The sequence below is a fragment of the Ricinus communis genome, chromosome 1, assembly GCF_019578655.1.
Source record: "Ricinus communis isolate WT05 ecotype wild-type chromosome 1, ASM1957865v1, whole genome shotgun sequence".
NCBI lineage: Eukaryota > Viridiplantae > Streptophyta > Magnoliopsida > Malpighiales > Euphorbiaceae > Ricinus > Ricinus communis.
In genome coordinates, this window is record NC_063256.1 from 10610203 (window position 1) to 10630219 (window position 20017).

Here is a 20017-nt window from a genome sequence, read left to right on the forward strand (position 1 = left end):
TTATTGCTTGTCCATACATGAGTAGCAGTATTACAAGAAAAAAATCGAATTAACTTGAATAACAACAAGTTTTGAATTAATGCTTCATACCATCTCATTTATTTACTAGTTTTATAATAATACATTTATTCTTTCTTTGATCATCATATTAATTCATTCTCCTCATTCTCCTTCTTAGTTATATACTTCTCAATATAAAAATAAAAAAGAAACAATAATATTTGCACTATTATACATAAAAGTTTATAACATGTCAAAGTATCAAAATCTTTTCTTAAATTTGTATAAAAAATTATATCTATTACATATTGTGATATCTTTAGTATATATATATATATATATATATATATATAAACCCAGCATCACACTCATTAAACCATCATCAAAAGTAAAAATAAAATATAAATTATTCAAGAAATTCATTAAACACCTTAGGTATGTGTTCAAATATCAATTACATATCATATATTTCTCTATATTTTCTAACACTAAAATGGTAAATTACCACACTTCTTATCAAATCCCTAAAATCCAATATTTTAAAAACACAATCAATAACAAATAAAAGAGATTCAATATATTTTTTGACCATTAATCGATAAATAAAAAATTCACAATTTTTTTTGAAGTATACAAAAGCTCATATTAGCAGAAAAGTTAAAACATTTGTTATATCTTAAATCTAATTACAAAATATATTTATCTAATCTCAGGATATGTAAAATAAACATGAGAATTTTTATCCCCTTTAAATATTTTTGAAAGCACTAAATTTTTCGGTACCACGGTTGGAATGGCTTGGACAAGCACTCATTCCTTTAGCGCACGTACACTCAAAGATATGAACATCATCAAATGAACATAAGAGTTTGTTGTATGTATAAGAAATGTATTGTATATATCTCCACATCCATTTTTCTTGTGCTTTTCACACATATATGGAAAGAGAGAAATATAGAGCATATTAGAAAAATAAAAAGAGTGGTGATGAGTAGAAAAAGATGATAATAAAAGAGTTAAAAAAAATAAAGCTTCACTTTATACAGTCCTATAAAAAAGAAAAATAAATTAAAATTACGAGTATTTTTAAAAAAATGGTTTATGTATATTTAAAAAGAAAAAGTTCTTTCCATATAAATAATATTATTTTTAAAAAATAATAATATTTTATGTAATTTTCTCTTGTTATATCTTTGACTCAACTACTTGTATTATGGACTTACAACTATTAACACGTGTGAGCCATATTTATTTTAAAAAAGTGAGCTTAATAATAAAAGAAGAAATAGTGAGCTCAATACATGATCTTTTTACTTCAAGTAAAATGCATAATTTTTTTCTCCGATACTAAAAAAATCAATTTTTTTAATTTCTTGATCGAATATATATGTGACTCTTTAAATTTTTTGATAATAATCACTTGACTACTTAGATTTTTATTTGGTCTTTATAGCCACGTGAACTAGTTCTTTTAAACTATATAAATCTCATCTTATTGTTACTAGAAACGCGTGTAAGACAAATGTTTGGATATGGAATTGACTTTTATAAGTGTTAACTGGAAAATAAATTAGGAAAGCAAAATAATACTTTTTAAAATTTTAAATCCCAAATTTAAACTTTATTTCTCATCTTTAATAAATATATATCTTTTTATAATAATTGTAAAATTTTATTGTCATTTTGAATATATTCATTCTTCAAGATACATATTTCTTTAAAGAATTTCATTAAATATGATCCATGCACTATATAATAGTCTTATTTAAATACATGTCAACCAAAACTAATAGCACAAAAAAATACGAGGATTCAAATTTCTAAAAAAAAAAAACTAGTTCAAATCTATGGACTAAATAAAAGTTCAAGTAATTATATGCATACTAATTGCGGTAAAAAGGAAAACAAGTTCACCTGATTCATTAGAATATCTTTCTCTCTCTCTCTATATATATATATGTATATATATATATATATATGTATTAATTTTTAAGATTTTAAATTTTTTTGACATGTATATTTAATTTTTGCACATAAATTTTTTGTTTTGACATCTATACTTATTTTTGATATATGAGATTCAAGCTTATATGTACTTTATAGTTTTTTTCTATTAATTTATTGATTCATAAGTTACATTTCTAATTAAATACTTACTCTAATAATAAAATATAATATATATTAAATATATTTTAATATTATATTAACTAATAAATAATTTTCTAATCGGATAATGATATTAATTCTATTTTAAAAAATATACATTAATTATATTTTAATATTCTATTAACTAATAAATTATAATCAAAAATAATTCTAATTCTGAAAAATAACATCTTAAAATTATATTTTTAATATTATATTCAATAATAATTAATCTTTTTAATTATATAATAAACTTTTAATATTAAAAGATAGTAATATCAATTATACTAATACATATTTATAAAATTAATTATTAAATAATTTTTAAAATCTTATATTATCACATTAATAAGATTTTAAAATTTTAAAAAATAAAAAATAATTAATTTTCTATTAATTTTTAAAATTTTATAAATTATATTAAACATCAAAATTTTATTAAATTATATCTATTAATTTAACTATATAATTAAAATAATAATAATAGCAAATAATATATTAAATATATATTAATATAAAATTATATTAAAATCATTTTATAGTCTGATTTATAACATAAAACATTATTCTTGATTAAAATCAAGCAATATGCTACACGTCACTGTATTATTTGGTTCTGTTTATAGATTTACTTGTACGGTGAAACCACATAATTGCCCTATAATTTGACAATTCCCCGAGGGCAGGATAGTAAAACAAAGAGAAACACACAAATACGTTGGAAACTTTCCACGTTCTGTTAAACTCTCTCCCTCTCTGACTTAAATTTTCCCGGTTCATCCGCTAACCTCTTCTTCCTTCATTTCTCTCTTTCAGACTTTCTTTTAATCCAAACATTTCCTTTATCTCTTTCCTTCTCGAAAGAAAGGAAATATATAACCGATAAATCACCGAACCGGAACATATTATAGAAGTCACAGAATGGAGAATTTGATATCATTAGTGAATAAGATACAGAGAGCGTGCACGGCGCTTGGCGATCATGGCGAAGAGAGCGCATTGCCTACTCTTTGGGACTCTTTACCTTCCATTGCTGTCGTTGGTGGCCAGGTTCAATCTTCTTTTCCTTATCTTCCCCTATTGTCTATGATTTTTATTATTTTATCAATTTCCTGCATTGATCTTGATCGATAAAATCTGTGGTTATCATGATTTGTAGAGTTCAGGGAAGTCTTCAGTGCTGGAGAGCATCGTTGGAAAGGACTTTTTGCCTCGTGGGGCAGGTATTAATTCTTTTCATTTCCATATACTCACACATTACATATATAATTTATTTGTTATGCATGATGTGACTGCTTCAGGGATTGTTACGCGGCGTCCTCTTGTCCTGCAGCTTCACAGAGTTGACGAAGGAAAAGAATATGCCGAGTTTATGCACCTCCCAAGAAAGAAATTCAGTGATTTCGGTATGCTGTCCCCTTTACCCTTTTTTCTACTCATTCTCTGTTTGCGATGATATGCAAGAACTACAGTTGTGTTTGGTTGGCTTTATGCTTGCAATTATTTCGGCCGGTTGCTAATATTACTTATTGTGTGTAGCTGCTGTGAGGAAGGAAATCTCCGACGAGACAGATCGAGAGACTGGCCGCAGCAAACAAATTTCTACTGTTCCAATCCATCTCAGTATCTATTCCCCTAATGGTGAGATAGTGATGCTAATTACTCGCTATGTGGTGTGGGTTTTTATATCAGTATGAGTCGATGATTTTATAAACAAACTGGTGCATGGAGAATTCAAGGGTGCAGAATCAGTTATCCTCATTTTATATGGTTTTAGTTTTTGCTACTCATTGAATCATATGGTGAATTTTTTTTGGTCTTAACTTTTGAGGTGAACAGACGTGTTTTCAAGTCATTTCCTTTTTGTCTTTGAGCACTCGAGTGTTTAGAATTGTTTTGTGATATTATTTTCTTCTTCTTCTTCTTCTGGATTTTGGTGACATATTTTTGTAACTGTTCGATTTTTGCAGTTGTTAATTTGACGCTGATCGATCTTCCTGGTCTTACTAAAGTAGCTGTTGGTGAGTACATCTAACTCGTGTCGTGGCTGTTAAAGTTTGTGTCTTGTGTTGTCAATGATTAAAAGACTAACAGACAAATATGTCAAATTTGTAATGCAGACGGTCAACCGGAGAGTATTGTGCTGGACATCGAGAACATGATTCGATCATATATTGAGAAGGTAATATTCATACTTGTTCTGAAACCCTCTCATGCATCTAAGTTCTGAAAATCTTCAATTCTCTTGGTAGTCCCATCCGATATGTTCATTGTGCCATAAACACTTGAAAAAGAAGAATGCAATACATATGCTTTTGGTGGCCACACCATCCTGATCCGTTTAGTGAATTATGTTCAAGTGAAGCCTATTCAGATACTTTTTTCCATTATTGCAGCCCAACTGTATAATTCTGGCAATTTCTCCTGCCAATCAAGATCTTGCCACATCAGATGCTATTAAGATATCTCGTGAAGTTGACCCCAAAGGTAAATTTGGGACAGTTTTTTCTTTTGAAAATCTATATTTTGCAACTTACTTTGTTAATTCACATCAATATGTTGGCAGGTCAAGTCATCTTTTCTACAAAATTTCCGAGATTTTTATTAAATGGGATGACATGCAATTAGTGCAAATTTGATTAATGGGAAAAGGGAAAGCAAATCAGTTCTTGTTTTTTTTTTTTTTTCTTTTCAGTGGCGGAAAGGAACATGCAATTTTAAAGTCCGAACTGGGGATAATGATTGTGATTTGATTCTTGTGCTATGTTTGCTGGATGGAATTATTATAATTAAACAGCTAATCGGTATATCTTACTATTTGCTTTTGATTTTGTATCTCAAACTTCTGATGGGAACTGTTTGTTCATTGAAGATGCTCATTGGTTGTGTAGCAAACTTCTTTGGATTTCTATGAATTCTTTAGTTTTAATGTTATTTCAACAAAATCATTGCTATGGTCATATTTGACCTTGCTAAATCTATACTCAATCTGTTCGATTATTAAATTTTAGGGGAGAGGACGTTTGGAGTTTTGACAAAGGTCGATCTTATGGATAAGGGTACGGATGCAGTTGATGTAAGTTCATTTCCAGTTGAGTTAAATGTTTAAATATTATGTAAATTCTAGGGTGTGTAGTTTATAGTAATTTTCAATATATAATATTTTCTAAGAAATTTATATAAAAAAAAAATTTAATATATAATTTAATATAAAAATTATATTTTAAAATATTCCATATAAATTTTAATTTTAATTTTATAAGTTTTTTAATTAAACAAATAAAAAAAATATTAAAAGTGATTATAAACTAAGACATTCTATAATTCTACTAAATTTTATGGAGCGAAGATAGGTGAAATAACTGAGAGAATATGTTTTTATATTGATAAAAATATAAAAGGTTATAACTCATCTTGACTATAAATATAAGTTTTACATACACCAAATAAATAATACATTGTTATGCATGTATTGTTGAAATAACTAACATCTGTGCTGAGTCTGCTGACTAATAATTGTAAATTACAACTATGCCACTAAGTATTTCCACAAAGTCTGTTCTTCTCTACCTGGATATATATACTAATTCTTGGAAAGGTGAACCACAATACTTTGGCAATCAATTTGTCAAAGTAATACTCACTGCTCTATAATTTGTTAAGGAAGATAAGACTGGTCTTGTTAGTTTTTTCTTTTCTTCTTTTGTTCATAATGTCATGCTAGTTATAGATATTGGTTTTGGGAAGTGGGAATACAGTTTAATTATTTAGATGGATAACATTTTAGATTTTGCAGTTAAAAGTCCCCCGTCTTATATCTTACTGAAATGGGATTGTTCAATTTCACCACAATGCTTCTTATATCTTGGGTTCCATAGATCTTGGAAGGAAAATCATATAAACTACAGTTTCCTTGGATTGGGGTTGTTAATCGCTCTCAAGCTGATATTAACAAAAGTGTGGACATGATTGCTGCTCGACGTAAAGAACGAGAATATTTTCAGAATAGCACAGAGTACCGGCATCTTGCTCATAGGATGGGCTCTGAGCATTTAGGAAAGATGCTTTCTAAGGTATGAAGGGATGTTTCCTAGTGTTTATTAACGGGCATTGATGCTTACAAAGTATGCAGACTTGAACACACATACAGTAAGGATCTGTAAATGAAATTTGTCTGTCGTATATATAGATGAAAATGCTCTAATAAAGACAATTGTATTTAGTTGCAAGCATCTGAACTAGTGTTGGTCTAAGCAAATATCATAGCCCTGGCGTTATGCTGAATGTGGTCAAATTTTCAGCATTTGGAACAAGTCATCAAGTCTCGAATTCCTGGCCTTCAGTCTCTTATTAACAAAACTATTGCTGAACTAGAAGGAGAATTGAGCCGTCTAGGGAAGCCTGTTGCCACTGATGCTGGGGTGAGCATTAAGTTTATCATTGTTCTGGATTATTCTGACACTTTTTTATCCTTTCCGGTTCAGTGATGTTATTGTCCCTCTGATGGAAGTTGGACGGTCTTTTCATCCAGCAATAGTAAATACTCGATTCTTGTTGCAACAGACATTGGTGGTTCTTTTCTTATTTTTCTCCTTTTCAAATGCAGGGAAAGTTATACATGATAATGGAAATCTGTCGTTCGTTTGATCAAATATTTAAAGAACATCTTGATGGCATGTATGTATCTTACGGCATTGTGCGATTTAATTATTGACTGGAAAATAGTGTTGTTCATTTTGTAGTGTTTTTGCAATTTGATGTCGAATTAGAAAGTACCTTCGTCTGCAGACGTCCTGGTGGTGATAAAATCTATCTGGTGTTCGATAATCAGTTACCTGCCGCTTTGAAGAGGTTACAATTTGATAAACACCTTTCAATCGACAATGTAAGGAAGTTAATAACTGAAGCTGATGGATATCAGCCTCATCTAATAGCTCCTGAACAAGGTTATCGCCGTCTTATTGAATCTACCCTGGTAACAATCAGAGGTCCTGCTGAGGCAGCTGTAGATGCGGTATGCATTCATATTGAAAATGATTATTATCTTTTAATGATCATAGTATTGGTAGCGTTTTAGTCCAAAGGAATGTGGCTAATATTTGATGTGTGCAGTTGATCTTTTCTATACTTGGACAGTATTAGTTCCATATGTGCCCATTCACATGTTTGCAGATACTGGCATTTTTCTCATCTCATTTTTCTTTCATCTCTTCTTGATGTTTTACGAAGTTTAAAATTCTTATCTATCTTTTTCCAATTTTAGGCAGTCTTTTAGGCTGTTGGTACTCACACATGTTTATTTTTATTTTATTTATTTCCTGTTTTGATGAGTGGTAAAGGAATTCAGGTTGTGCTTGACATGCATTGCTTGCTTATGAAGTTTGGCCCTCCATGTTACTGTGGACATATTTGGTTAAGGTGTCTAGGAATTTGATCTCTTTTTCTAATCATGATTCTTTAGGTGCATGTTTTACTGAAGGAGCTGGTTCAGAAGTCCATAAATGAGACCCTGGCAAGTACCTCCAATGTTTCTCTAGTGGCCTCCTTTCAAATTTCCTATCTCTGAATCTCGTTGTTTCTTTTTTCTTTATACATTCAACTTTTTTAATAATAAACGAAAAGCTCGAATTCAGATATTAGCTGATGATAAGTTCAAGCTGGTTGGTCATAATTCATGAAATGAAGACGCATATGTAAGCTTCAGGAGGGGAAAAGTTGATGACACTGCTCTGCATTCACTGTAAACATTGGTTTTATACGATAATCATTATAACTTGGCCAATGTTATTCATCTCCTTGGGAATTAAATCCCATTTGGTTATAAGTTTGACATCTACTGCATTTGTAGATTTTTCACCTTGCAGTGTTTACGATGCAGGAGCTAAAGCAGTATCCGACTTTGCGAGTGGAAGTCAGCAATGCTGCCATTGAGTCGTTAGACAGGATGAGGGAAGAAAGCAAGAAAGCAACTTTACAGCTGGTTGATATGGAGTGTTGTTACTTGACTGTTGAATTTTTCCGGAAGCTTCCTCAAGATATTGAGAAGGGTGGAAATCCTACACATTCAATTTTCGACAGATACAACGATTCATATCTTAGGCGAGTCGGTAAGTAGCTAGAATTGAAATTTTGAAATATATGGTTTAACTTCAAGAATCGCCATATGCTGCACCCATCTCTCTTGCTCATTATTTAGTGGTCTAGTAGAGGTTATGCGCTCTTATTCTTTGTTATGAGGTGCTCTGTTTAGTAAAGAAATGCACAATATTCTCCCATGTTTCTGTAATTTGCACTCTGCTTATTCTGATTCTGATTTTGCATTTTTTCTTTTCAACAAACAGGAAGTAATGTTTTATCCTACGTCAATATGGTTTGTGGAAGTTTGAGAAACTCCATTCCAAAATCTGTTGTCTATTGTCAAGTCAGGGACGCCAAACGCAGTTTACTTGATTATTTCTTTGCAGAGTTGGGTAAGAAGGAGGTAAGTAAGGCTTCCATCTTTTCTTTTTCTTTTAATTTTCTTTCTATCAATCTGAGGAAAGAGAGCTAACTGAGTACCTATGTTCTTAATGGTTCAGACAAAACAGCTGTCTTCTTTGTTGGATGAGGATCCAGCAGTGATGCAGCGACGTATCTCTCTTGCAAAGAGACTGGAATTGTATAGAAGTGCCCAAGCAGAGATAGATGCAGTTGCATGGGCCAAGTAGAGAACCCTTTGAATTCAATAGGTGGATCAATACTGATTCTTTAATTCATTAGTATACATTATGTTATTTTTCCACAGGCTTTCTCATCTCCCCTATTTTTGCCTGATTTGATGAGCTTTACTGTACTGTGCTCTTTTAGCACAAAGCATATGCAAGTTTTTGCAGAGTTTGAAAAATGAATGAGAAAGCAAAGTGCATGGCGCCAACTTTTATGTGTATGAAGTACATCCATACTATTATTGCCTTTGAAAATGTCAAATATATTTCGAAGCTGCAAGTTAATTGGGACACAAAAATCTGTCTGCATTAAGCTTCTTTCAGAAACCTGAATCTACAATTAATTCCTCTAAGAATAAAGACTAAGTTAGCTTTGAAAAAAAAAACTGTTTTTAGAAAAGAAAAAAGAAAAACAATTTCTATGGTATAAGGAGGAAAAACTATTCCTAATTCTTTTAATTCAAATTTAAACTAAATTATAGAATAGCTATCTGAAATAGTTATGTACAGAAATAGTCTAAATAGAAGAAAAGAAGAATCAAAATAGCTTTTATTTTCTGTTCTGCTCTTTTTCCAAAACCAACTCGTGAATGGAGTGGAGACAAGAATTAATGTGAAGAGATAAGCATGTATATAATATGACAACTGCCTCCTTCATTAGTCAAATGGGAGTGCAGGGAAGTTGGATTACCACTGTCAATATCACATATCCAGCAGGAGGTAATCGAGGAGATAGATCCACCTGGATCTTTCACCACTAAATTTGTGAAACTTGTTTTGATCCATGCATATGCATAGTGACCACAAACTGATAAAGCTGCACCCACTCAGAACTTAATTTCCAAATGTTTTCTTTCTCCACAGTCATCTGCTAACAACAAACACCTGGTGATAAAATTTATTGCTTTCTGACTCTCTCTTTAACATATAATGCCTCCTCATCAAGCTAATGTTATAAAGTTTATGCACTGCTCCTTCTTATGTTGCTTTGCTAGATTAAAAGAAAAAAATATCATCTTTGCAACATATAGCATTTCGTCCTGATGGAAGGTCTAAAATGTAGAAAACCTGATCTTAAACCAATTGAGATAACCAAAGTGGACAATGACAGAGAGGGAATAGCTGAAGAAGAAGAAGAACCGTTAAGTCCAGCATCTCGGTTGTTTCACGAACCGAACTTCAATGTATATGTGATAGCAGTCATCGGGTGCAAGACCCAGGTTCAGCCACATATTGTTAAAGCCAACTTGGAGCACACTTTGCTTAAGCACCCTCGCTTCTCTAGTTTGCAGGTACTTAATTAGAAATACTTAACACTATTTTCTTTTCTTTCTATTGTTTCAATTATCACCACTCCAGAAAAAGAGTGGATTTTAAAAATAAAATACATATATCCATTCTGAGAGATTGAAAATTAATTTTCAAAAAACTAAATTTATTTATAAATACTAAAATCATTTTAATAGTTTAAGTTATTGATTATTAAATATTTTTACAATTTCAAATGCTACATCAGCAATTGTTTTCATATATATTTAAAAAACAATAATATAAAAGTTAATTTTTGTCTATACATTTATATTATCGACTCGTATTAATTTATTAAAATGATATTTAGAATAGGAATTTGTCAATGAAAATTTTGGAAATTGCCCACTTTAGGTAAGAAATACGTGATCCAAACAAATTAATTTAATTTGGATCTGACTCCTAAGATTATTTATTGAAGGCTAATGAATTTTATGTTTATATTATAAAGTTTTTAATATTTTCAAATAAATCAATGTGGGGGTTTGCCCAAATGCAAATACATTTATGAACAACATAAGCAGGCTAGAACGACGGCTAATTTCGCTCGCATGGACAGGTGCCCCAAGATTTAGAAATATCAACAGTTCACAAATTTATGAGTCCCGAGAACAAGCCTCATAGGTTTTAATATCAGAGTGAATTTCTTAAATCCCTCAAAGGAAGAAAGAGGTCATCAGCAAATCAAATTAATTAATTATTAATATTATTATTATATTATATATAATCTATATATTTTATTCTCTCACTCTATTTAATCTATTATATTTTCAATATATTATTTTTTCAATAGAGTTCATTTAATTAACAATTCAACTTTCAATGAAATTTTTTTAAAAAAGTTATTCATAAAATTTATATTTATATTTAATTATTTATATTAATTGCTTTAACTTTAATATAATATTTTCTTAATATTCATACGAAATATGAACTAAAAACAAGAATAAAACTATTGCTACCAATCTTACATCTGACATTGCTATCTATTATGTCATGCACAAATAATATGTAGCACATTATATGTATTTCTTATTCTAAAAGAAAATTATTATATATATATATATATATATATATATATATATATATATATATATTCTTAAATTTATTAAAAAATCAAATAAAAAGTTAGCTAAAAGTAATAAAAAAATAAAAAATTACAATATTGTCATACTTTTAATTTTATTTATGCTTAAAGTTTATGTGCTGCTCATTGCTTAGTAAGAGTATTTGTTTTAATGTCTAATTCAAATATGTGGAATAGTTACTTCCCTAACTTTTTTTACAATATTTTCTACTTGATTTGCAATAATATCTTTTTAATAGTTATTTATTAATTTATCACTAATTAATTTATGAGACTAATACTATAATTATATAATTATTATTTTTTGATCTTTTACTAAATTAAATCTATTAATTATAATATTTTTACTATGGCTAAAACACTATAGTTAAATAATTATTGCCACAAAATTGAAATATTATAACAAATTTGATATATTTGAAATATATGATTAGTTTTGCGATTGCACAATTTACTAAAATTATATATAATTATAAAGAGTTAGTTTTTATAGCTAAGGAATTGTTGTTTCTTTTTTTTTTTTTTTTGTCTGAATCAATGTAAATCAAGAAGAAGATTATCAAATTTGAAGACTTTAGTTCAAATCCCATTTACTACATTCTTTTAATAAAACTTTATCTGAAATTATCTACTATATATATATAAGTGAATGAGAGTTTAAAGTAAATTAAAATTAGGCATTAGTATGTTGTTAAAGCAATTATTGGCAAGACTTAAAGATTGTGGTTTAACCTTCATTTACCACAAAACACAATTTTTTTGCTTCTTTATGAAATATATATGGTTAGTATAGTATTTTTTTAATTTATATTTTTCTAGGTTTATTATTCTAGATTAATTAATATAATTTATTTTGTGTTAATCTAACTATTGATATAACTTCAATTATATACATGAATCATTTTCTTATATACATTCTTAGTTCTTTTAATTCCTATGAAATAAATTTTTATTCTATCAATAATCAATGTAATCTATATCTAATAATTATCAATTGGGTCAATCTTCACAAACAAATACTTCCTTAATCATTATTTGATTAAGGTAATCAAAATATACAATCATCCTCAATTGATTAAATTTACGATAACAAATTCTTTACAATACCAGGATCGATATAATATATGTCTAACCATTCTTAATTAATTCAATACTCACAAATAAATATTTCACTAATCGATATTATTAAAAGATAAAATTATTTTTATTATTAAAATTTCACTTACCATATAAATATTTCACTAATCGATATAGTCATTCTCGATTGATTCCATTGTCATGACTAAATACTTCACCATATTGCCGTAATTATGATAGAATAATAATTGATGAAAATTATTTAATATTTTATCATAATTGTGTTTATAAACTCATTAACAAATAATATTAATATGGCCACCACTATAATTAACATTTTAATACTAATACATTCTTTAAATAAATATAAAATTACAAAATATTATAAAAAAAATTAAAAATATGATTACATAGAATTGAAATTATATTAATAGTTACATTCAAACTATTAAGCATAGGTTAGTACTTCATAAACAAATAAATTGATGTGCATAGTATTAACAAGAAGTACTATATTTTATCTAAAAAATTTATTAAAATAACTCTTAATAATAAAGGGTTGATTTTCTATTTCAAATATAGAATATAAATATACTATTTATAATATATTATTATAGGCCGCATTGAGCATGGATTTACATTAACATGATGTTATAGCAAAAGCTGCAAATGTCTTTTCTTTTTTTCTAGAATGAGAAGTAGAAGCAATGTATCATATATTACTCATGCATATATAGCATAATAATATATCAACTTTATTTATAGGATCAATTGTAATATTATATTTATGTTTTTATTAGTTCTATTCATATATATTTAAAAAATATTATATTTAATTTGAAGAAATTAACATAACTTTATATAAATAGTTAAATAAAAGATTGAATCTTATATTATGTTTATAAATAAATTCTTAAATATTTTTCTTTAACATGTTGAATTGTTAATTAAATGAGTTCTCTTAAAAATGTAATATAGATTAAATGAAGTGTGAGAATGGAATATATAGTTAAATTTAAAATTTAAATCAAATATTTTAACTAAATTTAATAGAAGGCTAGTGTGATTTTTTTATTTATTTATTTAATCAAGCATTAAATATATACTTCTAGAATTCTAGATGGCTAGAATCTATCCATTTAGCATTGTCGTTTAATTAATTCAACTAATATTAAAGTAGGCATGAATCTTCATCAGCTTATATAATTTCATTTTACTTAATTAAGAAAGCTCAAGTTAACTAAAGGTTCAACTTTTCTTTTCCCAAACAAAATGCGTATCTATGGCGACGCCGTTTTAGCGTCACAACAGCTCTAAGCGTGCAAACTTGTCGCCCACTTATGTTAGCTTATAGTGACGGTAAATTTGACGTCGCTCAATTTCTTCAATCCAAAGAAAACCATAAGCTTCCCTTTGATATCTTGAATGTTATAGCGACGGTTCAAACTTTTTGTCGGAAGATAATGTTGTCGTTACTGATGAATTTATTTTGTCCTTAATTGCATACATTTGATTTGATTTTCTTCTCTTTTCCTTTTTTACTTGTCAATTTCCACAATGAAAAATAACAGGTAACGGACGAGAAAAATAACAAAGAAATGAAATGGGTCCGCACAAAAGTGGATTTAGACAAGCATGTCATAGTTCCAGAATTAAATCGAAGCATGGACTCACCTGCAGACAAGTTCATAGAAGATTACATATTCAATCTCACCAAAACCACTATCAGCAAATCTCAGCCTCTTTGGGATCTGCATCTCCTCAACATCAGCACAAGTGATGCCGAGTCGATCGGCGTTTTCCGGATCCACCACTCTCTGGGCGACGGCACTTCTCTTATGTCTCTTCTACTGGCATGCACTCGACAGGTATCTGATCCTGAAGCATTGCCTACTCTTCCTACCATGACAAAGAAGAAGAAAAAGAAGCAAGAAGAAAACGGGAAGTTTTGGAGATATGTTATGGCAGTTTGGTGGGTTATTCAGCTGTTCTGGAATACTGTAGTTGATGTTTTAATGTTTACGGTGACAGCGCTGTTTTTAAACGATTCAGAGACGCCAATCAAAGGTAGGCCTGGTGTTGAGTTTACTCCTAGGCGATTGATTTGGCGGACTGTGAGTCTGGACGATATCAAGTTAGTGAAGAATGCAATGAATACTGTGAGTTAAACTTCTAAGACTTTATATGACTTATTGCTTTAGAAATTGGATGATCATATCTAAATTGGTATATAATTGAAGGGATTCTGGTCTGCACTTATTTATTCATCTATTTATTTCTTTCATTTGGATGAGCTATATTTATATATATTACAGACTATAAATGATGTTGCTCTAGGAGTCACACAGGCAGGCTTGTCACAGTATCTTAACAGAAAATATGGTGAGCCATAGAAACTCTGTTGCTAGCTATTCCTTGGTTATTGACTATCATAATATTTCATGTTATGTTCTTGCATTTGGCAGGTGGGAGAAAGAAGGATGAGGAAACAACCCAATTCAGAAATAATCTTCCCAAGAACATTAGCCTAAGAGCAACTCTTCTTATTAATATAAGACCAGCTCCAGGGATTCAGGTCTAACAGTTTTTGAAGTTTTTTTAATATCTTTTTGTATTGTCGGTTGCCATTATATTAAAATAAGCTTCTTCATTAAGAAAAAAAAACGATATAAACAAAATTATTAATTCGTTTTGACTATTTGGATCGATGCAATAAAATTTGTAGTAGGCTTTAGCTGATATGATGGAGAAGAATAGTGAAGCAAAATGGGGAAACTGGATTGGCTATGTGCTTTTCCCCTTCACCATTGGTATACGAGATGACCCTTTAGATTATATTCGTGAAGCTAAGGCTGCAGCTGATCGAAAGAAGCAGTCTCTCGAAGCCATATATACTTTCTCCATTGCTGAAATTGTCCTCAAACTTTTTGGCACTAAGGTAAAAATTCAATCCAAATGATTTTTCAATTAGTAAGGAACTAGCTAGTTTGCCTAGCTATAATCATATATTTAATTGTAATTAACATTAGTTTATATGAATTTTGGACAGGTAGCAAATGCTCTATCTCATAGAACTATCTATCATACAACAATGTGCTTCTCCAGTCTAGTTGGACCGCCAGAGGAAATCGAGTTTTATGGCCATCCAATTGCTTTCTTAGCTCCAAGTTCTTTTAATCAACCACATGTAAGTGATGTTTTATGTTATATAATATGAAAGAACCAAGATAAGGCCTGCAGGGCAATAAATGAAACGAGCAAAACTCGAATTCAGTTTTAAGATCTATGGAGCTAAACTCGAGTTTGATAGAATTTGATTCGTTAGTTTTAGAAAGCTTGCGATCCGACTTATGAGCAGGTTCGTCTATAAACTCATTTAATTATTTGAGCTCGATAAATTCATTTAATTATTTGAGCTCGATGTCGAGTTAATTTTATTCTTAAATTTAAGATCTTATATATATATATATATGTATTATGTTACCTTTATAATATACATATAATAAATTATAATGTTTATTTTATAATAATGATATTAAAAAATGTTTAATAAGTTAAATTTCTTTTATTATATAATTATATAATGAGCCGAATTCGAATTTATCTCATTTAGTACAATAATTGAATTATTTATGAATCTAATTCGAATTACTCAAGAGCTTAATAATTTTAAAATAATTTAAATTTAAATTTAAATATAAAAATTTAAATCGAGATCGAGCTCGCTAGATTAAACCGAGCCAAATTCGAACTCTTTCTGAACTCCCCATTAGAATGTACAATCATTCTAAGCATTAGTTTTTGTCATTTCTCTTAATCAATAGTGTCATTACAAAATTTTCATGCCCGACCTTAATGATGTTAATTAATTGATGTTGCTGCAGGCATTGATGATTAACTTCCAAAGTTATGCCAATAAGATGACCATCGTTCTATCGGTAGATGAAGGCACCATTTCTGATTCTTCTCAGCTAATGGATGACATTGTTGAATCGCTCAAACTCATTAAAGATATTGTGTTATCCAGAGGTCTTAATGTTTAGGGTTTTTGTCTGTACTCCTGTTTGTTCTCAATAAAAGCTTTGTCTTAAAGCTTCTACCTGTACTCCTGTTTGTTGTATGCAAAATTCTCAAATAGAGTGGTCGATTGGATAGCAAAGACCATTTTATCTAGTGTTTTACCTTTGTTTTAGCTTCCTATCTTTCTCCAGGAGCTTTAATCTTTAGTATATAAATCACTTTTTTTTTTTAAATAATAATAATAATAATAATATACCTATAAGTATCAGGTTTTATTAATGGTTTCTTTTTTTCTTTTCATTTCTCTTGGAAAATACTAATATGTTTGCCTCAAAGAAAATAGTTAGAGAATTCCAAATCTGGAAAATAAGATTTCGATAAAGAGGCTGCCAGCTAAATTTTACATTGCATAATGTCAATAATTAGTTAAATGGAAACGAAAAATGGTGGAAACTATTACCAGAAATAGATTGTAGAATGCGAAAAGATCGGCCGCGTAAATTTAACTTCCGCGGCATATGTGATGGGAAATTAAGAGGGGCGGACTTGGTCAGCAAAAGGCAGCTATTTCCCTCTAATTTTACCTTCAAATGTAATTCGCTTTTCTTTCTTTGGCTCCCGGAAAGAATCCAGAAAGCAAACTTGGAAAAAGAAAAAGATTTTTATTTCTTGATTGCAAAAGCAATACTTACTCAATATTTTGGCATTTGATCATTTTTTTATATAATTCTTTAGTTTTTGTGAAAGTGCATTTTTCTTTTTCAAGGATTATTTCTGGGTACACGTTGCTGTATTTATAATATTTGTATATACAGAAAGGATGGACTGGTCTGCTACTTCTGCTACAAAGGCTTATCTTGATACCCTCAAACTGGTGATTATCTCTCCTTTCTTTAGTTTAATAGTCTTTTCTTTTTCGGTTTTTGTTTCTTATTATGTTACAAGATCATGCATGCATGTCCACTTAATAATGACGAGTCATTCGTGTTTTTTTTATATATATATATATATATATAAATATGACTATTGCTTTCCAATTGGCTGTTTTTGCATTAATTGTTACTTCATCAATCTTATTGATTAATGTACCCGTTGTTTTTTTTTCTCCTGATGATTGGTCGAATAATAAAAATGTTTTATTTTCTGATACATCATTATGGATTGGATTAGTTTTTCAGGTAGGTATCCTTAATTCTCTCATCTCTTGTACCTAGTTGTTTTAGATACAAAAATGAAATGAAAATGACCCTTCCCCAAATCCTTTCGAGTTGCAAAATACATTCAAATTCAATATAAGTCTAAATTCCGAAAATATAAAATATAAATAAAGAAAATAAAAAATTAAAGGGAGGGGTTAAATCAAATTTGACTGGAAGAGCTAGAATTCTAACCTTGTATCAGGACCTACGGGCCAAGAGACAGTCTCAGATAAACAGTTTTTATGGGGCGTAGGCCTCCCAAAAGGTAACGAAGGCGTGCAAAGGTTTTCTCAGGCCGGATGGAAATTGACCCTCAAGTGCAAAGGTAGAAGAGAGTTTGACTGCAAGACCCACCCGTCGAGCAAGGACGAAAATCGACCTTAGTGATCCGATGGTGCCGAGTGGAAGGGTCGTCGCTCAACGGATATATATTTTTTAATTTCGAAATAAATGAGTATATATACATATTACCAGTAAAAAGAAAAATGAAACAAGTTTTTAGCATTTCATAACTTGTGCCAATGTGCATGCGAAGTTGAAACCCTTCTCTTCTTTCAATTATAATTTCATCTTTTATTTAATATTTATGATAAAGCAAATACAGATAAATAAACCCAATTTTCATTTTCATTTTCTTGTTTACATAGTGTGGCGATCACAAGAGGAGATGTGGGTCGTGGATGAGCCGAGAACCAGGGAGCAACGAATTCATATCAGCAATAGCAGCAGGAATGAAAGCTAAACTCATAGTGGAAGTCACATACGGTTTATCACCATCAACTGTGGCCTTAGCAACCGCCGCCAGACATAGCGGGGGCCGCCTAGTGTGCATTCTTCCAGAGCCAGTTCTTGCAGAAGCCAAGAAAGTAATTAAAGATTCGGGTCTTAAAGATTTGGTAGAATTCAGGACAGGTGACCCATGTCAGCTATTGCCAGATTACGAGAACATAGATTTCTCTCTTGTGGATTGCAAGAATGATGAGTATACAAGGTTGCTAAAATTGATAGATGTTAATCCTACAAGATCAGTGGTGGTGGCAAACAACTTGGTGGGTGGGAAGAAAGGGTTGGGAGGACAGATTATTAGCAGGGGAGTCATGAAAGACAAGGATGAACTTGTTGTGAGGTCTACTAAGCACCCGGTTGGGAAAGGAATGGAGGTAACTATGATCGGTAAATCTAATGCTATTGTTAAGAGAAACCGCGCCGGGGGAGGAAGGGGAGGAGGAGAATTTGATTTTTCATCTGAAATGAGGGGTAGTACTGCCATGATAAAAAATGCTGCCAAGAGCAGATGGATTGTGAAAGTTGATCAAGTGAGCGGCGAGGAACATATCTATAGACTGCCTAAAAGACAATCTTTACTTAATTAAAGAAGCAAATGATCATTCCTGACGCCCCTTTTAAGTACACCTCAAATTCCATGTCAAGTGAAAATCAGGGTCCTGTGCATGCGATGGGAGCTCTGGCAAAGGTTTATTATAGGACAAAGAAAATTTGTGGGTTCATCAGAGGCGACCCGGCTCATGTTCTTCAATCCTCTAGCCTCACTGTGGCTCTTGACAATGCTTTTTAAAGTTGTATTCATTTGGTCCATTGCATCTCATGCAGGCAACATTTCTCCTAGTTATTACCTGAAGGCTGTGCAAGTGAATTAAATGCCAATTGTATATATAAATATATACATTTATTTTTTAATATATATAAATAGCACCTCAAGTACAAAGAAGGTTATTAGGATGCTTTATATTGCATCAATAATGATTTCTATGAGACAATGATAGATCATGGGTCTACTTATTATTGTTATTCTAAAGAGAAGCTTTTGTAAGATCATATTCTTAAAAGAAAACTTTGGGCTTGATTCAGTTGCTGTACCTACTTGTTAATCAAATAATATGTAAAAGGATAGCTTCTCAACCTAGAATTAAACTATATTTTATATTATTTTTTTGCTTTACAAAGTATTATTTACTAAGTTGCCTTGGTTTTTACTCAATATATATATATATATATACATGCATCAAGAAGCTAAATAGTTTTTCTTTTGCAAGCCCTAATACAAATGCGTTCCATCAAAACTTATCACAAGTTAGCAGCATGTTAAGTGAGTTTTCATGTCAATGAAAGAAAAGTCACATCTTCCCTTGTGTTGGAAGGTATAATCCAGGTTTTATCTTATAGATTTTTCCTTTTACAGGACTACCTAAAAGTCCCAACCACATATATTACTGCAAAATCCTAATTACATTAAAGATGACATGATCCTGTAGTTGAGTGACTGCTCATTGTTCATAATGAGTACCTAAATTATTTATTATTTGCGACTCTTTTTCTCTTTTTTCAGTTCAATCATGCAATTGCAAGCATATTCATCTACAGGATCATGTCCCTAAACACCATGTCAACCGAGATTACCTCTCATACTTCTACCCTTCAATTATCTCCCTCTTGTAAGAAAACTATATCTAACAAGA

The 20017-nt window shown here is 30.2% G+C and overlaps 3 protein-coding genes across 3 annotated transcripts; all 3 read left to right on the plus strand.

The window, feature by feature from the left end:
* Positions 1-2934: 2934 nt before the first annotated feature.
* LOC8263523 (dynamin-related protein 5A) lies at positions 2935-9070 on the plus strand. The gene is made up of 16 exons (XM_002523301.4): positions 2935-3195; positions 3305-3368; positions 3447-3551; positions 3685-3786; positions 4116-4166; positions 4266-4327; positions 4542-4632; positions 5157-5221; positions 6024-6218; positions 6447-6566; positions 6752-6822; positions 6934-7159; positions 7607-7657; positions 8024-8252; positions 8487-8626; positions 8724-9070. The coding sequence occupies exons 1-16, from the start codon at positions 3067-3069 to the stop codon at positions 8850-8852; spliced, it is 1830 nt and encodes a 609-aa protein (XP_002523347.1). The 5' UTR covers positions 2935-3066; the 3' UTR covers positions 8853-9070.
* A 727-nt stretch (positions 9071-9797) lies between these two features.
* On the plus strand, positions 9798-16513 carry LOC8263524 (wax ester synthase/diacylglycerol acyltransferase 11). The gene is made up of 7 exons (XM_002523302.3): positions 9798-10141; positions 13893-14480; positions 14637-14703; positions 14787-14896; positions 15050-15259; positions 15371-15508; positions 16206-16513. Exons 1-7 carry the CDS (start codon positions 9893-9895, stop codon positions 16362-16364), a joined length of 1521 nt encoding a protein of 506 aa, XP_002523348.1. The 5' UTR covers positions 9798-9892; the 3' UTR covers positions 16365-16513.
* Positions 16514-16832: 319 nt separating this feature from the next.
* LOC8263525 lies at positions 16833-19443 on the plus strand. The gene is made up of 2 exons (XM_015721876.3): positions 16833-17215; positions 18188-19443. The coding sequence occupies exons 1-2, from the start codon at positions 17162-17164 to the stop codon at positions 18911-18913; spliced, it is 780 nt and encodes a 259-aa protein (XP_015577362.1). The 5' UTR covers positions 16833-17161; the 3' UTR covers positions 18914-19443.
* Positions 19444-20017: the final 574 nt, after the last annotated feature.

What these genes read in the sequence shown, in the direction of transcription:
- LOC8263524 (XM_002523302.3), top strand. Translation starts at nt 9,893, where the DNA reads ATGGAAGGTCTAAAATGTAGAAAACCTGATCTTAAACCAATTGAGATA. An exon ending in GTATCTTAACAGAAAATATG is followed by an intron (nt 14,704 to 14,786) that starts GTGAGCCATAGA and finishes TGCATTTGGCAG; the next exon opens with GTGGGAGAAAGAAGGATGAG. An exon ending in GACCAGCTCCAGGGATTCAG is followed by an intron (nt 14,897 to 15,049) that starts GTCTAACAGTTT and finishes AATTTGTAGTAG; the next exon opens with GCTTTAGCTGATATGATGGA.
- LOC8263523 (XM_002523301.4), top strand. Translation starts at nt 3,067, where the DNA reads ATGGAGAATTTGATATCATTAGTGAATAAGATACAGAGAGCGTGCACG. An exon ending in TTCGATCATATATTGAGAAG is followed by an intron (nt 4,328 to 4,541) that starts GTAATATTCATA and finishes CCATTATTGCAG; the next exon opens with CCCAACTGTATAATTCTGGC. An exon ending in CTGAGGCAGCTGTAGATGCG is followed by an intron (nt 7,160 to 7,606) that starts GTATGCATTCAT and finishes ATGATTCTTTAG; the next exon opens with GTGCATGTTTTACTGAAGGA.
- LOC8263525 (XM_015721876.3), top strand. Translation starts at nt 17,162, where the DNA reads ATGGACTGGTCTGCTACTTCTGCTACAAAGGCTTATCTTGATACCCTC. An exon ending in ATCTTGATACCCTCAAACTG is followed by an intron (nt 17,216 to 18,187) that starts GTGATTATCTCT and finishes TTGTTTACATAG; the next exon opens with TGTGGCGATCACAAGAGGAG.